At 37.6% G+C, this 23,419-nt stretch overlaps 1 protein-coding gene and 1 long non-coding RNA gene across 3 annotated transcripts; both read left to right on the top strand.

Annotated features, from left to right (window-relative positions):
- The first annotated feature begins 586 nt into the window (after positions 1-586).
- gnl1 (guanine nucleotide binding protein-like 1) lies at positions 587-7,789 on the top strand. Its single transcript, XM_051865884.1, has 12 exons — positions 587-800; positions 1,814-1,967; positions 2,085-2,221; positions 2,399-2,550; positions 3,280-3,351; positions 3,631-3,823; positions 3,920-4,018; positions 4,100-4,282; positions 5,602-5,780; positions 5,893-6,067; positions 6,160-6,300; positions 6,384-7,789. Exons 1-12 carry the CDS (start codon positions 728-730, stop codon positions 6,626-6,628), a joined length of 1,803 nt encoding a protein of 600 aa, XP_051721844.1. The 5' UTR covers positions 587-727; the 3' UTR covers positions 6,629-7,789.
- A 1,215-nt stretch (positions 7,790-9,004) lies between these two features.
- On the top strand, positions 9,005-21,513 carry LOC127497824 (uncharacterized). Of its 2 annotated transcripts, XR_007925661.1 has the most exons (4): positions 9,005-9,619; positions 17,252-17,677; positions 17,757-17,824; positions 19,070-21,513. It is a non-coding gene; the product is annotated as an uncharacterized LOC127497824 (long non-coding RNA). The 2 variants fall into 2 exon arrangements; XR_007925660.1 differs by having other exon boundaries at positions 17,252-17,824.
- The last annotated feature ends 1,906 nt before the right edge of the window (positions 21,514-23,419 follow it).

The raw sequence follows: 23,419 nt of genomic DNA, 5'->3' as shown, positions 1-23,419 counted from the left end.
GTGTCTTTAAAAACTTTCTGGACCTCAAAAGGTGCAATGACATTGCTGCCTATATGTGGTTCAAAAACCCTTGGAATTCATCAAAAATATCTTAATTTGTGTTCCAAAGATGAACGAAGGTCTTAATTGGTTTGGAGCGACATGAAGGGAGTACCTTATGACAGAAATTTCATTTTTGGGTGAACTAACCCTTTAACTTCATTCACATTGGCCTTTCAGCATCAGCAACATCAAGTTATTTATAGTTATTGATATTTATAAAACTGATATATAGTTATTTATAAAATTAACTTATTTAATTTATATTTTTAAATATGTATAGTTATGTACACTTACATTTGATTTATATAGTCTTACTGATGCCCAACATTCTATCGTACAACAGTAAGTTTCATTTCTATGACAGATTGCACCACCTGTCAAAAATATGGGGGTCAAAATAACTTATTGCTTTATCGTTTTACTTTTGTAAACAGTAGTCGCATAAAGTGAACAAATGCAGTAAAAGAACAGAGAATAACTGTACTGAACAGAGACCATATGTATTCGTGACGCCTAGTGTTGAATCTTTGAAGTTCATATTGGTAGCGTCCACCCCGTGAGTGGGCGGTGTCACAGAAAAGTCCATGCGAGTAGCGGAGAAACTTCACGAATGTAAATACAGAGCTAACAACGGAGGTTACGTCCTCGCGTGTTCTTTCCTTTTTCTTCTTTGACTCATGCGAACATGCCACGCAAAAAGCCTTTTAGTAACAAACAGAAAAAGAAGCAGCTCCAGGTGAAACGCGAGAAAAAGAGAGGTGGGTAACTAGCTTAGCTGAGTTAGCGCGCGACAAGCTGAACGCACTCGCAGACGTTCTACAATAGCCACGTGACGCACTGTTTTATGATTTATATTTTAGTGTGCAGAAATGTGACCATGTTTTCACATATTAGAACATTAATTGAGCTACTACGCTGGTGTAACTACTTTGTTTGCTAAGTTTCTGTGGATGTATGTAACCAAACTTGACAGGCAGTAAACTGCGCGTGGTGTCATTTTTATTTGTGGGTTGCATGGACGCTGAATTTAACGTCCAGCAACAGTATAAATGTATCATAATGAGCTTGATATGGATGTTGTCTGCAGTAAACAACTCCTGACTCCTGACAGGTCGAACGTCACTTAAAGCGAACAGTAATTTATCTTTACAGACCAAATTTCAATTCTGCCTTGTCAACAGTGAAATGATGCTGAAAGGGGGTGATTATGCCACGCATTTTGAGCAGCTCGTGTTTTGCTGTAGTTGGCGCTTGTGTTATGCGGTATAAAAGTGCGCAGACTCAGCGTGAACTTACGTAATACAACAACAAAGCGATCAATGCACACTAAAGCAGGCCGAATTAACTGCTGTCCGTCTGCAGTTCTGCAAGTATTCGGGTCTAGTACACCGTAAAACTACCTAAAATAGTTGCAGAAGAGCTAGTGAAATAGCATTAAAGGGATAATTATTTATGCCATCACTGTGAAGTTCCACACTATTGTCATAACAATTGTAATGACAACATTATTTGTTATGAGGGAGACATGATTATTGGAAGTGCACGATGCTTTTCACAGAAAAGAGCATATAATTAAAAAAAACTTTATATGATTTACTAGAAGATTGCTAGTAAATTTAACATATAGTTAAAGAAATTGCAATTAACAGTGAATTAAACATATATATATATATATATATATATATATATATATATATATATATATAAACTTTGCTTTGGAGTTATGTTCAAGACAGACAGAAAACAAAAGTTTCTGTATGTGTGTATGCAGGAGAAACAGGTTCAAGTCACAGTAGCCGAAATGCCAGTGTGGAGAGAGGACCTGGCAGAGACAGACAGTCCGATACATCAGACAGCGAGACGACAGACATCAGGAGGATCAACCATCAGCCTGGCACTAGAGACGGCAGATATGACCCCAACAGGTGAGTTGGGACAGGTGAAACAGTCAGTCCAGTCTCGTCTTATTAATTCAACACGAGATGTTTTAGCAGGGGCATGTGTCATCCTGTTTGTTAATCTTATAATGGCTTGTTTTGCAGATTCCGTCTGCACTTTGAGAGGGAGAACAAGGAAGAGGTGGAGAAGAGGAAGAAAATAGCGATGGAGAAAATCCTGAAGCCGGTGGCAGAAAAGGAACTAGAGATGGATATAAACCAGATCTACCCTGAAGAGAAAGGTATTTATGCTTCTGAGTAAAATAAAATAGTGGTTCTCTAACTGGACACATCTCACAAAATGAGCCAAAGCCAAAAAATTTGCTGGAGCATCTGTGTATTTGACTTTGCTGTCAAATAGATGAGTAAACAAGGTCCACTTTATGTTTTCATTTCATTTTCATTTTGTCTAATCACAGGCCTAAATTTCCCACGGCGGCCCTCATGGCATTACGGCATGCAGCGAGAGGAGTTGCTGCGGAAAGAGGAGAAGTCATTTCTGGAGTATCTGAACACTCTTCACTCCAAGAACCCACCCGGTACCCTCAGCCACTTTGAGCACAACCTTGAGGTAGAAATAATTTTTATCAGCAACCAGAAATTGATTGTTGCTGAGTCAATAGCTATAATGAAATAGTTTTTTTTATTGCGCTTGAGCATCTGTTTGGCCAGACAGTGCTGGAGGCAAACACTGTTAAGTGTTCAAATTCACTTGTTTATGTGCTGCTGCCCTTCACAAGCCTTGTGATACATAAAACTGTTGTGAAAAAGGAGCAACGCTTATCCTAAATGTTAATTTAAATGTATAATACTAAAAATTAGGCATATTAAACTTAATATTAAAAAAGGCTTTTATGATTCCTGTTTGTCTTTAATAGCCTACAGACAACAGAAGCACCACAATATTGTGCAGATAATTTTTAGACAAACAAACTTTGTTTCTAAGAATTTATAAACTTGCAGCTAAATGTTGCAAGCACTTAGCTGAGCAGTTACTCAGCAAATATTGGATCACAGTGAATTCATTGTTTTAACAGTTTCCAGTTTTCTGATAGTTTTGGATTCAAGGAGACCATAAAATGCCTGAGCCAAAAACCTCTCAAGTCATTATTTTACCTAAAGTGAGCCAAAGAATGACAAACAGTTTGGATAATCTGAAAGAATGTGAATAACAGATTAAGAATTCATTACTGAAGTTCAGACAGCGTGAATGGTGCTCTTTCAAATAACAGCTATTAAAAATTGGTTCATTTTTTTTGTTTGTTTTCTTTACTACTGACTGACTCTCTTTCTCTCTCAGACATGGAGGCAGCTTTGGAGAGTAATTGAGATGTCTGATGTCATTCTGCTCATAGTGGATATCAGACACCCAGTAAGTGTGCGACTGTAACTCCTGTTGAAACTTTTAGCAGTTTTCAAAAGGTCATCAAAATTGCATAGATGTAACACTAAATGTGAGAAGTCTCAAATTATGCAAACTGAAGTAATAAAGTCCCCACTAGGTGGGGCCAGAGATTGTATTACATTTAATCTCAGAAAACAGTACTTTTGTGTTGCGTTACACTTTGTGAGCAAAGGAAGGATGGAGTGGAAGCTATAGTTTGTAGTATCCATAGCTGAGTAGTCATTGCCAATATCACTCTGTCTATAGGTGCTGCAGTTTTCTCCTGCTCTGTATCACTACATCACCGGTGAGTTAAAGAAGTACATCATCCTGGTGCTCAATAAAGTGGACTTGTGCCCTGCCCCACTGGTGTTGGCATGGAAACACTATCTGACTAAACAGTTCCCCCACCTGCACTGTGTCGGCTTCACCTCGCACCCAGGACAACCCTACAGCACCCGTGAGAGAGTCCTTCCACTGTCACTGCTTTATCTATAATGTGACTGAGCAAAATAGATGAGATTAAAAATGTTTCCTTCTTCTGTACTGACTGCAGTTCTACAGAAGAAGAGGGTGAGGAAGAAAGCAGGATGGAATCAGGTAGGAGGGCCGTTCCAAATCATGAAAGCGTGTCAGGAGATCACAGCAGGAAGAGGTAAGACAAGTTCCTCCCATACAACTAAACGAGCACTGGAACACAGGGAAGTGATGATGATGATGATGATGATGTTTTCAGTGGATTTGAGTAGCTGGGAGAAGAAGATCCAGAGGGATGCTGTTGCCGTGGGAACAGAGGGGGATCAGGCTGATGATGGATCGGACTCTGTGCTGATGGAGCATCATAGTGACATTGCCATGGAAATGAACAGCCCCACGCAAGAACTTTATAAAGATGGAGTACTAACCTTGGGCTGCATAGGTAAAGGCCTGTTTCTCCTAGATTAAAGTCACCATGAAATCAAAATTGACAATTTTTTTTGATGGAACATTTCAGTTTTTATTAAATTATTTATCTGTGCATATCATTATTTAAAAAAATAAATAAAATGAATGTGCCCTCCCCCACACAAGGACATCTTTTGATGACATGGGACAATAATCCCTCCCTTCCAGCATCCTGTCACTCACATGAGATTGCAGTAATTAACAAATGACAACAATTCAATGAGCTAATCATGGACAGTCAAGTCCCGTCCTGCTTTTTTCTCATTCAAGAAGCCGTTTCACTTGGAGATACACCAAAATAGGGATAAAAAGGACGATCGCAATTTCCATTTCATGGCAACTTTAAAGGGATAGTTCACCCAAAAATGAAAATTACCCCATGATTTACTCACCCTCAAGCCATCCTAGGTGAATTGACTTTCTTCTTTCAGATGAATACAATCGGAGTAATATTAAATAATGTCCTGGCTCTTCCTAGCTTTATAATGGCAGTGAATAGAGGATGAGATTTTGAAGGCCAAAAAAGTGCATCCATCCATCATAAAAGATATCCACATGGCTCCGGGGGGTTAATAAAGGCCTTCTGAAGTGAAGAGATGCATTTGTCTAAGAAAAATGTCCATATTTAAAACTAAAATAACTAGCCTCCGGCAGACGGCCGTACACACGTAGACTTGCGCCAAAAGAGTAACCCCTGACGCGATGTAGGAGTAACATAAGCTTTGACGCCTCCCTTTAAATATTCTCATTTTAGACTTCTAATTAATGACTGGTGTTTTGTTTTGCTCCCTCCTCTTCGTTACCTTGTCGTCAATACGTCATGCGTCGGGTCAGGAGCTACTCTTTCGCCATAAATCGATGTGTACAGCTGTCTGTTGGAAGCTAGTTATTTTAGTTTTTAAAGTTTTAAATATGTATATTTTTCTTACACAAACGCATCGCTTCGCTTCAGAAGGCCTTAATTAACCCCCTGGAGTCAAGTGGATATCTTTAATGATGAATGGTTGCACTTTTTTGGGCTTCAAAACCTCTATTTACTGCCATTATAAAGCTTGGAGGAGCCAGGGCATTATTTAATATAATTCTGATATGTATTAGTCTGAAAGAAGAAAGTCATATACACAGGATGTACACAGTACACAGTATGGTTTGAGGGTGAGTAGATCAAAGTTGTGTTGTTCTAGATCAATATCAGTTACATATATTTTATATGAAGTACTTCTCCCCAATGTGTCAATTAAAATTCATTTATTAATTTAAAATTCATATAGAGTCTTTTTGCACTTTCTCCAGGTTTTCCTAATGTAGGCAAATCTTCAGTGCTGAACAGTCTGGTTGGCAGGAAGGTCGTGAGCGTGTCTCGAACTCCAGGTCACACAAAATATTTCCAAACATACTACCTCACTCCCACTGTGAAACTGTGTGATTGTCCTGGGCTGGTCTTCCCTTCCCAAGTGGACAAGCAACTACAGGTAAAAACAGCATGATACTGTATAATTTTAAAAAGTTAAATCATCCTGGCTTTGTTTTTGTTTATGTGTGTGTGTGTGTGTGTGTGTGTGTGTTATTCATCTTCTCAAACAGATCCTGGGTGGTATATATCCAGTGTCCCAGCTACAGGAGCCTTACAGTTCAGTAGGATACCTGTGTGAACGGACCGACTTCCGGTCTATATTAAAGCTGAAACATCCCAACCACAGTCCAGGAACTCCAAGTGACCCCGACACAGAGGACTGGACAGCATGGGACGTGTGTGAAGGTGTGTACTCTTCTGATGTGGCGTCATTCATTTCGGATTTAACATACGATTAGAGGGAGGAACTGGTTGACTTTTTGTTTTGTTTTTTCCAGCCTGGGCTGAAAAGAGAGGGTACAAGACTGCTAAAGCGGCCCGTAATGATGTTTATCGAGCAGCCAACAGTCTACTGCGATTAGCCATTGACGGACGCTTGTGTCTGTGTCTGCGGCCACCTGGATACTCTCAGAGTAAAGGTCAGAGATCATACCACTACAGATTTGTTCATGTCATCTGCCACTTGTGTCCCAGATTTGACATTTAATCTCCATCTCTTCAGATGAATGGGAATCTCACCCAGACCTGACTGAGATCATCGCTCTACAAGGAAGAAAGGACGAAGAGGAAGAATGTGTAGAAGACGACGATGGCGAATCCAGCTCAGAGCTGGAGGAGGACAACGATCGGGACGCAGATGATGATGAGGACGCTTATGGGGATGATGAAGATGATACCGTGAAGGCTGACAAGAAGGGCCTCACTCTCAACATGTTCAATGTGCTAGGAGAGAACGAGTGTGAGTGAGGGATGAGATCTCATTCCATGTTCATACATTCCGGTTTCTCTGTTTATCACTGATTTCTTTATGACCATCTCATTTCAATCTGCAATGTGTCAATCAAAGGATATACTTATACAGCCCATTGTATAGACAGTATAAAGCTGGTTTTTGTGTTCTATTTCAACCTCTCCGTGCCTCTGTACCTTCTCTGCTTTTCATTTATCATCATCAGAAAAGTATCAAAATACTATGAAAACTTTTGTACCTCCTGCATGCAGCCTTTTCCCTTTCTGAGAGGGCAGAGGGAATGTCTGTACAACCAGTGATTGTACAATCAATGTTACTAAAACAAGCATTGATGAATACAATCACTGATTTATTGTCAATCTCACAGCAGTGATGCCAAAGGTCAGGTGAGGTCAAAAGTCACACTTTGACCTCAAACTGTGAGTTTCTCCCGTGCGAATGTATTTTAACCTCTGTCTCAGTACCGCAAACCTTGGCATGTAGGGCAGAACCATGTCATGTATGAGGATAAGAAATAGAGGCACAGGCTGAAGATTATTGTAATAAAAAGAAGTTATGGACACTCAAAGCACTTTTAAAGCAAGAGGCAGCAACCAGCAGTCTTTTACTGTTGAATACTTTAATTTCTAGGCAGATACACGTTTATTATGCGGGTAATGACGTTAGGGTGTCATTTAGGGTTGCAGTGGAGAGTGACTTTATGCCACAAAATGTTCTAGACTATGCAAAGTTTAAAGAGGTATCAGAAAAAACCTGATACAAGCGTTCCAGTTATAAAAGTTAGACTGTATAACACACATTGTACATGCACACTGACACAAGCCACAATTTTTGGGATCAATTTATTTTGGACTAAAAAGTGCATTTGGTGGAGAGTGGGTTGATTTTGAAGAACTAGAGTTCGTGCACTTTTGCTATAGGACTCAGGTAATGGTGATGATGTGGTGTTAGACCATCATCACAGATGTGTGGAGTTACCGATACAAGTGTGCTGGTTTCCTGCTTTTCAGCCTCCAGTCCTGCATGCCCTTGCTTAGGGATTTCATGTGGGTGTGTCTTTGTTTGTGTGGGTGTGATAGTGTGTGGATCATTCTTTCTTTATTGAAATGTTATTATACTGACAGAAACAGCCCTCTGCAATAAAACCATTCCCCTGACTCTTTGCTATCATTATGTTTGCACAAAAGGACACAGCTACTTATGTCTTTACATACAGTGTGTAAGAACGTAAATGACAATATAGTGTAATTGAAAGTATAATGTAGGTGAACATAAATTTAAGGTAAAAATCTTTATGTGAAATGTATACTTTAAATTGTGTGGATATTAGAATGACAAATTAACATTTTATAAACTGTTCACAAAAGATTTTGGGTTATTTGGCTTTTCATAACCTGTTTTTTCCCCTCAGACTAGTGGAAAGAAGATATCCAAAGTACACAGTGTTTATTTTATTGCACTTTATCTATTTACGTCTGTAGATTTAAATTACAATAGATATCTTTAAAGGCCATTTTTCCATATTGCTTCTCATGCACCGAGCCAGAAATCTCTACCTTAGTAGCACTTCCATATACCAAAATAGTTTTATTCCTATCTGTATTCTGAAGGATTTTACAGAAGACGTTGTTCATATATCACTTGCCTTTTTACATGGTGGAAAAAAAAAAAAAAAACATTTCTGGCTGTTGACAGTGATAAAAAGAGATTTCAATTATCCCCTCTATAAAAGACTCTAATATGTCAACAAAATGAATCAAATTTTAAATCTATGTCCAATGTTCAGATATCTGTTCTGGAAAATATGCAAATTAGTGCATATTTAATTAGGCAATGTCTCATTTACATATTTAAACATAACATTTCAGAAAACTTGTAATACAAAACAATTCTTAATGTAATCAATCAGCTGTTGCTCGCAACATTGCTCTCAGTCAACACAACACTCATGCATTGGTGCTCTCGTGAATGGAGATTAATATTTTGTAAATAAAGTGGTAAATTGTTTATGTTTTGTTTTTTGTTTTTTTTGCGCAAACAGGACCTGTGTCGCTTCATAAAACAGGTTAAACCGCTGTCTGCGGCTTGAAAGTGGTGGTTGCATAGGCTGTCAATGGAAGGATTTCATTAAAGGACTAGTTCACTTCTGAATGAAAATTTCCTGATAATTTACTCACCCCATGTCATCCAAGATGTTCATGTCTTTCTTCAGTCGAAAAGAAAGATTTTTGAGGAAAACATTCCAGGATTCTTCTCCATATAGTGGACTTCAGTGGGGTTCACCGGGTTGAAGGTCCAAATTGCAGTGTCAGTGCATCTTCAAACCGCTCTACGTGATCCCAGCCGAGGAATAAGTGTCTTATCTAGCGAAACGATCAGTCATTTTCTAAAAAAAATTACAAATTTATATACTTTTTTAACCACAAATGTTCATCTTGCACTGCTCTGCGATTCACACGCATGACGTAATCACGTTAAAAAGGTCATGCGTGACGTTGGCGGAAGTACCGATCCAGTATCTACAAAGCGAACATGCAAAGATTAAGCTAAACGCCCTTTACAAAAAAAGGTAAAACAACGATTTCGGACGTTTTTAAAGTTGAAGGAGAAAAGTAGATTGTTTTTCGCCCTACAGCGGTACTTCCGCCTACTTCACGCGTGACCTTGCAATGTAATGCGTGGGGCAGTGCAAGATCAGCATTTGTGGTTAAAAAAATATATATATATTATTTATTTAACTATTATTATTGGTTATTTAAAAAAAAAAAAAAAAAAGACCAATCGTTTCGCTAGATAAGACCCTTATTCCTCGTCTGGGATTGCGTAGAGCCCTTTTAAGCTGCACTGAAACTGCAATTTGGACCTCCCATCCGGCGAACCTCACTGAAGTCCACTATATGGAGAAAAATCCTGGAATGTTTTCCTCAAAAACCTTAATTTCTTTCCGACTGAAGAAAGAAAGACATGAACATCTTGGATGACATGGGGTGAGTAAATTATCAGGAAATTTTGATTCAGAAGTGAACTAATCCTTTAAATCTCAGATTTCATTAAAAAGTCGGATCTTCATTTGTGTTCCGAAGCTGAACGAAAGTCTTACGGGTTTGGAACGAAGTAAGTGTGAGTAATTAATGACAGAATTTTCATTTTTGGATTAACTAACCCTTAAAAAAAACCCGACGGGCCTGTTTGAGACTCTGAAAAGGCAACGATTCTCAACGGAACTGTCAAATACAGGCATCTAGTGCATGTTTACATACAAATACAGCGATTTCTGCGGAGTGGAACGCAAAAACGTGTGCTGTGTGAACCCGCCATATAAAACTGTTGGAAAAGCAAGTGGTTACCTCATTTGTTTGAGAGAATAAAAAGTTGTTATCAAAGTAAGAGCAGCTGCTTTGAAGAAGCAGAATTTAAGATTTGCATAACAATTTCTGGTCGTTACATAACTCCCCTGGCTTTCAATTACTGTTTTTCCATATAAATTACTATTATTGTAAAATGTGAAAAATAGTAATCATAAAGAATGAGTAGGTGTGTCCACACTTCTGACTGATACTAGGCCTAATCATGAGCTTCACAGTAACACACATAGGAAATAAAACATTTGACTATCGCTGGCCATCAGGTCACACAGCCTTGCATCAGATCAGATCAACTAAGACATTACAAATCATTTCCCAGCTGTAAACACTGAAGACAGTAAAGCGTTCCTATATAATTTGATTATTCCACCACAATCAAAAACAAGTCATGTAAAATCCTGCATGTGAATTACATTATAATCCTTTTCTAATTAAACTGGGAAAACTATTAAAACAGGCTTGCGGTTTGGGGTGTTGTAGATTGCGTAAAACTATTTGCCTGTTTGTAACCACCATCAGCTCTACACTACTCTCACATTTCAGTCAACCATGACCTCATAAATTATCCAAATTAAATTCTGTGGTCTTTAACAGGACTCATTGGTCATGCTTGTGCTGTCCATATGTGTTGCATTAGTGTAGCGCAGCCTGCTTTTCACATGACGTACATAACCAGTCTGCAACACCCTTTAAACCACTAATCAACAAAGAGTGAATTAATTAGTCTTATTAAACCAGTCTGGCTTTAATCAAGGGTCTGGTATTGACTGAGACAGAGTCTGACTTCTTATCAATGTGAATCATGGTAAACACAATAGATCACGCAGAGGTTAATCAGAGACCAGACGTGTATTGTATCTCTAATCTGATTGGTGTTCATTTGCATGTAGTTTAGACATCTGGTGATTTTGGCAGACTCTGGAAGCTGTTAGCCATACCACTCACTCGCAGGAAAGGATAAGTTCCCCTGTTAGGATGTCTGATTGATTAAATATCCCTCACAGTGAAATGAAAAATGCAGCTTAATCCTGAATGCAAAGAAGTGCAGAGGTGACATTTGGACTTCTTGACTTCACAGCCTCTATCACCTTCCTTAGGAATGCAGAAGGAACGGATAACACTGGCACAGCAATCCTAGGAATGTCACTGGTCGTAGCTCCACAATATTTATGAGTCAAGGGATATTTGATCACATGATAAACTATTTTACACTTATGAAATGGAGTGTTGAAATGGTTTTTAGAAATTTGGTTTTCAGTTTATGGATAAAATAAGGTCTGTTAACATTACTTCATGCTCTACAACATAAACACAGTCATGTGTTTATGTTTCTGTTATATAAAATCAAAATGATCATTGTGAGATAGTTTAAAATAAGAAGTAAAGTCACAATTACAGATATTTGACATATTAGTCACAATTACGAGAAATAAACTTGCAATTGTGTGATATAAATTAACATTGAGCAATATAAAGTCATAATTGAAAAAAGTCACATTTACAAGAAATAATGTCACAATTGCAAAATATAAGTTACAATTACAAGAAATAAACTGGCAGTTGTGTGATATAAAGTCACAATTAAAAAAAGTCGCATTTACAAGAAAAAGTCACAATTATGAGAAATAAACTCACAATTGCATGATAAAGTCACAATTCTGAAATATAGGCACTTTGACAAGAAATAATGTCACAATTGCAAAATATAAGTTACAATCACAAGAAATAAACTGGCAGTTGCGTATTTACAAGAAAAAGTCACAATTATGAGAAACTCACAATTGCATGATATAAAGTCACACTGAGCAATATAAAGTCACAATTCTGAAATATAGGCACTTTGACAAGAAATAATGTCACAATTGCAAAATATAAGTTACAATTACAAGAAATAAACTGGCAGTTGCGTGATATAAAGTCACATTGAGCAATATGAAGTCACAATTGAAAAAATAGTCGCATTTACAAGAAAAAGTCACAATTATGAGAAATAAACTCACTATTATATGATAGAAAGTCACATTGACAAGAAATAATGTCACAATTGCAAAATATAAGTTACAGTTACAAGAAATGAACTGGCAGTTGCGTGATATAAAGTCACAATTGAAAAAATAGTCGCATTTACAAGAAAAAGCGTTACAATTGACCATTCACCGGAGTTTGATTGACAGGCGATCTAACCAATCATAACGCCGAATCCGCCATTTTGTCCGACAAAGCAGTCAGGGGAGTTAATAGATTAAGGTTGGTGGACTTGAAATTGAAAAATGATGTGTACTGACGTGTTTCTGTGGTTGAAATGTGGTTCATTCATGTTTATTTGGTGATATAAATTAACTAAGAAGAGATGATCGGTTCATGAGCCGCTTGATCTGAGGCGCTACAGCGATATGTCATGACACATAAAAGAGCCACAAACGGTATTTATTGTTTACATTTCTTTAAAAATTACAAAATTTGAAATTTGAGACTGTTTTATATTAAAAGTAACCTGCTGTGTCTTGTCTGTCGACGCGTTGTCAGTGTCCACTTTGCTCTGTGATGTATTTTTCACTGCGTGAGAGCGGCATGGCTTGTCAGAAAGAGCAACAGTAACTACAGAAGGCAGGTCTTTGCGAAAGGTCAATTGCAAAAAAAAAAAATCACAATTATGAGAAATAAACTCACGACTGAATGATATAAAGTCACACTGAGCAATATAAAATCACAAATACGAAAAGTGGCATTTACAAGTAATAATATCACAAAGTCACAATTGAGAAATAAAGTTGCGAGATATAAAGTCACATTGATAGATATAAAGTCAAAATTACATAAAAAATAACTTTGCATTACCTTTTTATTTTATTTCTTTGGTGGAAACAGGCTTCTACATGTCATACAATTAGTGAATTAACCCTCCAGGTTAGCCTACAAATTGACCTCATGATTGAAGAGCTCTACTGAGAGGACCTGCACAACTATATAAACAAATGTTGACATTTTTTCATGATTTTGAGTTTTAAAATGATTTATAGTGTTTACTGTATATATTTAGACAGGAGTTTCCCTTCAATTTATTTCAGTACGCTCACTGCTTCAAGAACACACACACACACACACACACACACACACACACACACACACACAGACCGCTGTAATTTATGAGCAGGCAGTTGTCTCTAGTCTGCTTCCGAGTTGGGTGCTGGCGTTGGCAGTGGAGTGTATTAGGTGTCCTGTCTTCTGCCCGAATCTAAACTCTGCTTTCAGTACGACAAGTCAGAGAGGCCAAACTATGCTGGCACACAATAGTACTGACATAATATATTAACATCAAACGGCATTTGAATAAATCCCACCACAGGACCAGCATGAGCCACCTAATTTGTAATAGAATTAGCCAAGACAGCCTAAACACAATTTTACAGATCCAATGGACAATATTTTAGACTTATATCACTTTTTTCATGTTCTGAAACATTTTTTCTACATGTGCAAATGTGTTTTTTGGGAGGTGTGACTGTTTGCTGCTCACCATGTTTGTTGGAGTCTATGTGTCAATAGGTATTTTTAGCTTGGGCTCTCACTGCATTGCAATGGCACTCATTCCCAAAATCCCAGCAACCCCCCACTTCACTCACTCTCACTGTGGAGCCAGATAGAGCAGGAACGGACAGGAAGAGAGCGAGCAGGACAGTTGTGTCGTCACACAGACAGTCCATGCAGATTTAGACCCTCCCTGCTCTGTTTCCATGGAGACAGTTTGAAATAGACCCTATGATGGGCTGTTATAAAGGCAGACCTACCTGATCGCCACACCCTGATTCAACCGTTATTACCGTCAGGCGCTACATTGTTAACCACTCATACGCTCAGAGCAGAGACAGAAAATAACAGTAATTTGGGAGATCAAATTCTGTCTGATGTGGAAGAAAGCGGGAGGGAGAAAGGGAGGGAAACAGAGAACCCATAATTAGCAAACACAATGAGTGTCTAACAAGGGAACTAATGAATTAGGCCGCAGACTTCCGATGTTAGCATGGCACAAATAAATAACAAACTTGTTTATTCTCAGATGGAATAGAATGAGAGGCGGTGGAGGAGAGGGAGAGGAAGTGAAGTGAAACTTGTGCTGAATAGTGACAGCATGAATCCAGCAACAGTTATAAAGGAGAAACCTAAATACCAGATCTCTCTCCCTCTTCAGGGTCTCATCACTTTTCTCTTTTCATGTTGAGAGAATCTGAGTCCCTGAAGGGTTCTGCAGAGATGTGGGAATGAAGTGTAGCAGACTGATAGCGGATCCTGTGGGTGGGACCTTAAAGGGACAGTTCACCCAAAAATGAAAGTCATCATTTATTCAGCTTCATGTTCTTTAAACCTCTATGACTTTATAAAGAATTGAAGAGTTGCTCTTTTTATTTTAATTACAATAAATGGGGATATCATAAATGTATCGTGCAACTGGTCCAAATGACTCATTTAATATATTCTAAGTCTTCTGAAGTCATGATAGCATTTTATTTTTAGTAATTTGCTTATGTGTTTTTGTCATTTTTATTAGTTTTTCTATATAGTTATTGCTTTTCAGTAATCATAGTACCTATTTATTTTAGTTAAGGACTTTTCACACTTGAAATAGTTAACCCTGGGTTATTCTAAACCCCATGTAAATGGAATCCTGGGTTATCTTTATTCGCGTTTCACACTGCACATTCCTAAACACCGGGTTAAAGTCCTTATTTGCATATTTGTGGTGTCAGTAGCTGCATCTCATTTCAAAGGGTGCGTCCTCCGGAGGTCGCATTTGAAGGCTGCATACGTCATCGAGGTGGTCTGATTTAAGTAAAGTAACCGTTAGATTGCAAAGAAAGAAAGAAATTACAGTATTTTACACCTCACGGGGAATAACAATACACTTTATTATGGTTACTTTTCTTAAATAAGACATCCTGATGAGTATGCAGCCTTCAAATGCGACCTTTGGAGGACGCAGCCTCCAAAATGAGACGCAGCTAGTGTTACTGACTGTACAAACGCAGCACGTGACGTTTACATAAAGGCTCATTGCACATCCTCATTGCTAACTGTAATATCAAGTTTTTTTCTGAATGAACTTTTCAAACTATAAAGGTAAGAATGATGGTCTCTTCTTCACTCTAATTGTTGCGTTTTCCATCGCCCTTTGACATTTTTTTTCTATCATATGTGGAAACGACAATTTATATGCATTGCGCGTTGTGTTTCCGTGACTGTCCAAAGCGTGTGAACATAAGGCACGTGATTGGTTGTCGGTTGCTAAGCATAGTTGTATCATTCTAACACTGCATCGTTTCACACTGTACAAGTTTGGCACCGCAATGCAGAGTTAACACCGCAAAAGTGGTGCTAACCCTGCTCCGGAGCTGGGTTTCTTAACCCCGGGTTAAAAGTGGTGCTAACCCCGCATCTAAATTACAAGTGTGAAACGTTCCTTTACCTGGGGTAAAAAAAAAAAAAGTGGTGTTTAGAATGTCGATAACCCGGGGTTAAAGGGTTAGTTCACCCAAAAATGAAAATTCTGTCATTAATTACTCACCCTCGTGCCATTTTACACCCGTTAGAACTTCGTTGATCTTCGGAACACAAATTAAGATATTTTTGTTTAAATCTGTGAGGCCTACATAGGGAGCAATGACATTTCCTCTCTCAAGATCCATAGAAGTACTAAAAACATATTTAAATCAGTTCATGTGAGTACAGTGGTTCAATATTAATATTATAAAGCGACGAGAATATTTTTGGTGCGCCAAAAAAAACAAAATAACGACTTATTAGTGATGGCCGATTTCAAAACACTGCTTCAGGAAGATTCGGAGCGTTCTGAATCAGCGTATCGAATCATGATTCGGATCACGTGTCAAACCGCCAAACTGCTGAAATCATGTGACTTTGGCGCTACGAACTGCGGATTCGACACGCTGATTCATAACGCTCCGAAGCTTCCTGAAGCAGTGTTTTGAAATCGGCCATCACTAAATAATTCGTTATTTTGGGTTTTTTTGGCGCACCAAAAATATTCTCGTCGCTTTATAATATTAATATTGAACCACTGTACTCACATGAACTGATTTAAATATGTTTTTAGTACCTTTGGATCTTGAGAGAGGAAATGTCATTGCTTCCTATGTAGGCCTCACGGAGCCATCGGATTTAAACAAAAATATCTCAATTTGCGTTCTGAAGATTAACGAAGGTCTTACGGGTCTGGAACGGCATGAGCGTGAGTAATAAATGACAGAATTTTCATTTTTGGGTGAACTAACCCTTTAAGCGCAGTGTGAAAAGCCCTTTAGATGCCTATATGCAACATTTCTATTTTTAAGTTTATATTTTATTTTAAGTCTTATTAATTACCAAAAATTATTTTTAAGTTTTAGTTCTAGTTAACAATAACAACAATTAATCACTGATAATTCTCCCCTTTGGTGAGCTGCGATCAGATCACTGAATAAGTAATTGATTCATTTGGACTTTTTTTTTTTTTTTTTTTTTTTTGCAAATTGAACCATAGATTCATCAAAAAGATCAGATGCAAAAGATTAATTCTCATGAATGCACCATGCACTACAACAACAACAACAAAAACATTCTTATCTGTTCCTCAAAAATATGACTTTAGAAAACTTGTCCTCATTAATGCATGTAACTATGGCAAAGAGAGACCAGGACATTCTTCAATTTTTTTCTCCATTTATCTTCTACAGAAGATAAAAAAATTATACAGAAAGAAAAGGTTTGGAAAGACTTGACGGTGAGTAAATAATGACATCATTTTAATTTCTGGGTAAGTTTTTACTTTAAATCCTGAGTCTTGAAGTGTATAATGTGAGTGGTCAACCAGAGCAAAAACATCTAACCACATGACACAAAAACACAGACAGACACAAACGCAATTACCGTCTGCTGAAGCACACCTGCGGTCACACTCACCCATCTGTTTTAATCTTCCAAGGAGATTTTCCTTAGAAAGACAAAAACAAACGACAACAATGTAGAAAAATCTCAATTAAAACAGAACATAAATATTTATCAATGCATTAATATTCAGGTGCACAGAAGAAGGTTATGCAGACTCTTAATGTGATAAATACTTATATGAATATGTCAGGCCTATACAACAAAGAACGACAGGCTCAACAATAATAAGTGGGATTACTGCTCAGGAAATGACTCAGGGTCTGGGAATAACCTTGATGTACTTATCTCACTGAAGCAAAACCTCTTTTCCAGTTTATCCAGAGGCCGGTATCATGATTCGACAGACTTCAGATCCAGGACAGCATTGAAGAAGATTGAAACCGAACGTCCTCCAGCTATGTGAGGTGCATGATATCAGTGATGGAGCAGGAGAGGTTGTGACTGGTTCATTTTTACTTTCCAGTACCCAAAAAAGAGATCAGAGGACTGACACCCTTCTGACCCCCACCCAGACATCCGCCCACGGCTGCAACCTGACCCTGTGACCTCTGACACCTTCACCTTTTGGAAAAGCTTCAAGGGAGTAACCTAAAATGGTTGGTATATTCAAACTAATATGTTTAACAAACAAAAAGTCTGCTCCCGTAATCACCAACAACATAAAGCCATCACAAAAACCCTCAGGAAACTCAATGCCAATGTTGGCGGTTCATACATGACCTGTTCTCAGGTCTATCGGTAAGTTTTTTTTAATTGTTGGTCTGTAAGCACTAGATGGATGTCTTTAACCGTTGTCATCCACCTCGCTGTTTTTTAGCATCTCACACCATGATTGCTGTGTTTTAAGATGCTGTGTGAAGTTCAATGATGGACAGCATATCAAAAGTAAGTATTATTGTACTTTTAATTTGAGTCAGTATGGTTAATATCAGTACTTTTGGTTTAGTTTCTGCTTTCATGGACTTTTAGTTTGTATTTCCTTGTTTTGCACGTGTTCAGTTCCTGTTTCCCTGAGTTTCCTTAGTTACTGATTGTTTCTATGTTTACTAATTATGTTCTTCACCTGTATCTTGTTTGGTTGCTTGTTTGCTCTGGTATATAGCTGTTGATTATTGTCTTTATTTAAAGGCACAATATGTAGTTTTTCGACCGCTAGAGGTTGCTTATTCAAAACAAAGGCGTAGCTTGACTGATGCCTTGATTTCGTGGAATCATGGGAGGTGTTGTCTTGTGGAAAAGAATCCGACAGGGCTCAGGCAGAAATCATATTAATGGATGAGCTAATGTATTAAAGATTTATTAACATAACTGTAGTATGAAGCAGGGTGTGGCTGAAAGATTGCCTAATCATTAGCGATTGCTAATGATTGACAAGCGCAACACGGCTTGAGAGCAGTGGAGCTTTTATGCCGCAGACAATCACTTTCGCTTCTTCTGGTCATGCGCATGTGGGATAACGTAGCGCTGTTTTAGATACATTTGTGTGTTGAAAGTTTTTTATATTGCTACTCTGTGCGCTCACTCGGCAGCTACGATGAGACACTTGTTGCACACTGCAGTAAACTAGATCGATATTAGGCATGGTAGAACATGGAACTCGCGGTAAATCAAGAAAAAGAGATTTAAACAATAAGACTTACTGTGTTGAACTATATAACAATCATTCGATTTCTGTTGATGAATGTATCCAAACAGTTGCTCACCTGTCTAATAAAACACATAATATATTAAAGCGTATTTGGTGTTTCCAAGGTTTCTACAAAATAAAACCGGAAATCAAGGGTAACACGGGTATGATGTCATTGATGCGATCCGTGTCCTGGTTAAAACTGCTTACTTCTCTGGATTTAAACATTATTGGAAACATTTGGGATAATGCAAGTACAAAGTCAACAAAATATATAACAATGTTCTAGTGGTTTTTGGATATTTTAATCCAAAAAATCTTACATGTTGTGCCTTTAAGCAAAGCTGCTACACTGCATTTTGATTTAATTTGCCAATTTGAATTGTCTTTATTTATTAAAACTGCTGCAAAAGATCCTCTACTCAACTCTCCTTTCATCATTATTGCTGCACCATGACAATATTTTATTGTACTAATATTTTATCATGGTGTCTGTACTTTAGGTCGATTTCAGGATCTGTGTACTTCGTCCACCACTGGTAAAGTTATAAACATTTAAAAACATGTCTGACTTTCATACTATGCCTGATATTTTGCAGTAATGTGATGTGATTACAACATAACACCAGGAGGAATCTCCCTCTGTCATTGTCATTGTCTTTCGACATCACACAAAGGACAAAGTCAAAAGTCTTAAATTCCTTTGAGCCTCAGACACCAAATGTGGCTGATCTCATTTCACAAAACACTCACACACATACACACACCCTCTTTACTGCCTCCCTGAATCATCCCTGTCTTTTTACTCTCTTATGACACTTTAGAGAAGCTCTCGTAACCCCTGGGCCCCTGAGACAACCAGCCATTTTGAAAGAGGACACCCGAGAGGACAGCATAGAGAGTGTCCTGCCATTCTTCAAGTGTGCTGAGGTGGGGGAGGATTTATGTGTGTGACATTGGTAGCTGAGGTAGCGGGAGGGATCCATGGTGAGTGAGAGAGAGAGATGGCTAGATTATGTGCTTTAGTAAGGGAATGAGCGGAATGCCAGTTTGTGTCGCTTCTCCGCATTCTGCAGGCCTGACATTGTGAGAGTGATCAGGCCGTTCTACCCCTCAACAGCTGTGTGTGTGTGTGTTGGTGGGGAGGGGTGCATACATGTGGACTCATGGGTGTACATATGTTCTGAGCTTCCTCACTTAAATCAGCATTTAATTACCTAGATGGCATTGGTGAAAGTGAAATATTAAAATATGCTTTGCGTATGCAAAATATTACATTGGTATTCAAAGCCATATTTATCTCTCTGTCTAAGCTGTGACCTTGCACATTTATGCATCTTGGCAGCTGTTTTAAAGTAATTTCTAGCTTTTAATCCAGTGTTCAAACCATAACAACATACCCTGCATTTGTACCTCTCTGCAGAAAACATCCTGTTTTTCAGAGCATATGTCTAGAACAAATGCAAATTATTTGTTGTAAGTTGTGGTACAACATCACATTATGGATTCTGGATGTTTGTGCAGCGAAGTCATTATAAGTGTCTCTGTTGCAATGATGTAATTATCAGTATTCGGATAGAGCTGAAAATGGGCGGGGCTTAAACTGGAAGTGCTCAAACTAAATTAAAAGTTTTTTTTTTTGTAGGTGTTTTATAGGCTATCAGCAAACTTGTATAATTCATACATGTGTTTATAATTATAGAAAATATTTATTTTGTTATTGCAATCTTTATGTAAATTAAAGGTAAACATGCATGTTTTAATGTGGAAAAAAAAAAATACTTTATCCATGTTGGATAATCAGCCTAACAAATTTTTTTTTTTTTTCTGTTCATTCTTCGAGCACATTCCTATATCATGCATTTCTAATGCTTTAGGCCTATAACCTCTTATATTCCTATTTTAGCTCTATACTTTCAAATATTCTTGATTAAATTAATAATTCATATTTTGTAAAACTCTTATTGTCTGCTGTATCTTCATGCATCACACATCCTCAGTTTTTAATTTCATTAAAATGTATTAAAATGTAATTCATTGCTGGTTCTCTCAGGGGGTTAAAACTGTAACTATCAGGCACATTTAAGTGCTTCTCCCTTCTTTGCATTTCTCTCTTTGGTTCTAACCAGTTTCACTTTTCACTCAGATTAGATTTACCTCCTTTTCCTTTCAGCCACACTTCTCTCTTCCCTCTCCATCCTTCACAGTGAATTCCACACAGGATCAGGCCTGCTTTTCATGCTTAGCTGAATCAAAAAAAAAAAAAAAAAAAAAAAAAGAGAGAGCGAGAGAGAGTGCAAGAGACAGGAATGGAAATTTAACTGTAGAAGAGATCTGTTGAAAAAGAGTCATTCAACAAGCATAACAGAGGGCCTTATCTTCAGGAAAAGAACGAATGAAAGAGAGTGAGACAAAGCCAGTGCAAGTAGTGGAAGCGAATGAAACAATGTGCAAAGGTCACTGAAACATTACAGGGGGATAGCAGGTTGCCAGAGCAACACACAAAGCTAGGCCAGCGGGAGTGAGGTAAAAAAGGGAGGGAGTGAAAAACAGAAGGAGGTAAGTGGGAAGAAAGGAGAAGGAGCAGAAAAAGTGATCAGGCTATATCACAAGTTAAGCCTGTGGACGATGGATTCAATTTTCAAACAGTGCAAAAGTTATAGTTCCTGTTTTTTCTTGTGGCACAGTAAACTGAGTTCTGTTCAAGGACATCAGCTTTATTGCATTGTGGTGAAATGCCCTCCACAGTATTGATTTTCATTAGAAAACATGAAAGATAAGTTGCATTACTTGGAACATAAAATTGAATAGTGAAATATGAGTTTAACTTTATTAACCACAGAAGTGCAATGTCTGAATCAGTCACCATTTAAAGTTGTGATGTAAGGGCGGGACTTCGTTCTATCCATTGGTTGTTGATTGGATGAAGATACAATGTTAACATTAAGATCTGGGTCATTGACGAATAAGGTTTTTAAAAGTGTAAAAAAAAAAAAACCATAATGGAGATATGATTAATTTTGAAGTTTTATTAAGTGTAAACAATGAGATTATGTGGTTTTTATAATCAATTAACTCTGCTTTTGTCATTTTTTACGAGATGGACAAAATTTGTCACCAAAAAGTCATTCGGTTTAACCAAAATTTCGGTTTTACCAAATGACACTTTTGGTTATACCGAATGACGATTGCAAACATGCGACAATCAAACATTTTATTTTATTTAGTACAAGTTTTTAAAATATTACAAAATATTCTGTTTTATAGCGGTTGTAGTGAATGACCTGAAGTTTCGGGACATGCATATGAGCAAGTGAAAACATGAATTTTTCAAATAGTTAAGAGAGAGTTCGTTACTTTGCTTCACGACCATGTGGTTCTTTGCAGGTGTCAGAATGATGTCACATCCTGTCACATGATATTGACCGCATGACTTGATCCAAAATGGTCCCTTTATATTGGTTACTCCTAATGACATCAATGAAATTTATTTTTCAGGACATTCTTTCTCATAACAAAGAGACGACTTGTACACATAATTTTAATACCATTTTGCACTATGTTGATATATGATGTTATAAAACCAATATAAAAAATATATACATTTATTACATTTTAAGATATTTTAATCACAAATAAAATGGCTGTATTGGCCTTTGGATGGTTAAACCGAATGACCTTTTGACACTTCAAAAATCTTTAAATTCCTTTATATGTAGCAAAATATAATTAAAACCTTTTGGATTCAATAAAAGAGATCTAGTTGTACTACCTTTCATACTTTCGATGTCATATCTTTGTTTTTATTATTATTAAGGCCTTTGGACAAAAAAAAGACCCGTCACGTCATTGACCCATCTATAACATGAATTCAGAAAACAGATTTTTAATTTCATGCTGACAAAGTGTGAAGGGAAAGAAAGAACCAAGCAAGGAATTTGGGTCTTTGAGTTTTTAACTATTAAACTGTGTGGGCTGAAGTTAATATTCAAAGTCAAACCAGGTCATGCACAATTGTTCATTCAAAGCAAAGTGGACAAAAAGAACAAACTGCTTTCCAAACAAAGTTTGAACTGGAACTCTTTCAGTTCTTCTCTTTTTTTTCTCTTTAAACACATTCTCTCCTTCAACACACCTTTGTTACAATTTCAGACCTGATGTTAAATGATCTCTCTCTCTCTGTTTTTCTCAAATGCACCTCACTTCTCTGTGCAAATTCTTTCCGTGCCATAAAAAGCAAAAACTTCACACATGCTCATGCTCATACACGATGCCTGCGGTCAATAGGATTTGAGAAACAATATTGACTCACTAGGTAGACTGCTGTTTCTCTCTGTCCACTATTTACCTCAGTGTTATTGAATGACTGCCAACAAGTTTCCAATTCCCATCTCCTTCCAATGAGGGGCAAGTATCAACACATAGCTGTGGAATAGCTTTTTCACTCACCCACCCTCGTCTACCTGTCCTATTTACCTTTAATATCGCTTTTCACTGACATTAAAGCACCACACCCGTTTCATTCTCCTGTATTTGTGAATGTGCCGAATCTAGCATATAGTGTTTGAACTTTTTAAGCTAATGACATTTCTTTATCTTTCTCTTCCTTCTTATTTGACCTCATTGCCTCTGAGCTCAGGCTTTAGTCTGTTAACACACTAGTCTTTACTGTCTTGCCTCAGGACATATTCTAATGGTATATAGCTGGAGTTCTGCTCTGTAATAATGCGATCTTTTAACACTACAAAAGTGTAGGCTAACTTTCTATAGGCGCTAACATCAAACTCTATGGAGAAAAGCCAACAAGATGTTTAGTTATTAGAAATTTAGCCAATACAAGAGTTACGGTGGAC

The sequence above is a fragment of the Ctenopharyngodon idella genome, chromosome 16 (genome assembly GCF_019924925.1).
Source record: "Ctenopharyngodon idella isolate HZGC_01 chromosome 16, HZGC01, whole genome shotgun sequence".
Lineage (NCBI taxonomy): Eukaryota > Metazoa > Chordata > Actinopteri > Cypriniformes > Xenocyprididae > Ctenopharyngodon > Ctenopharyngodon idella.
Note: the sequence above shows the minus strand (reverse complement) of the source record. Positions and strands in the feature narration are given on the sequence as shown.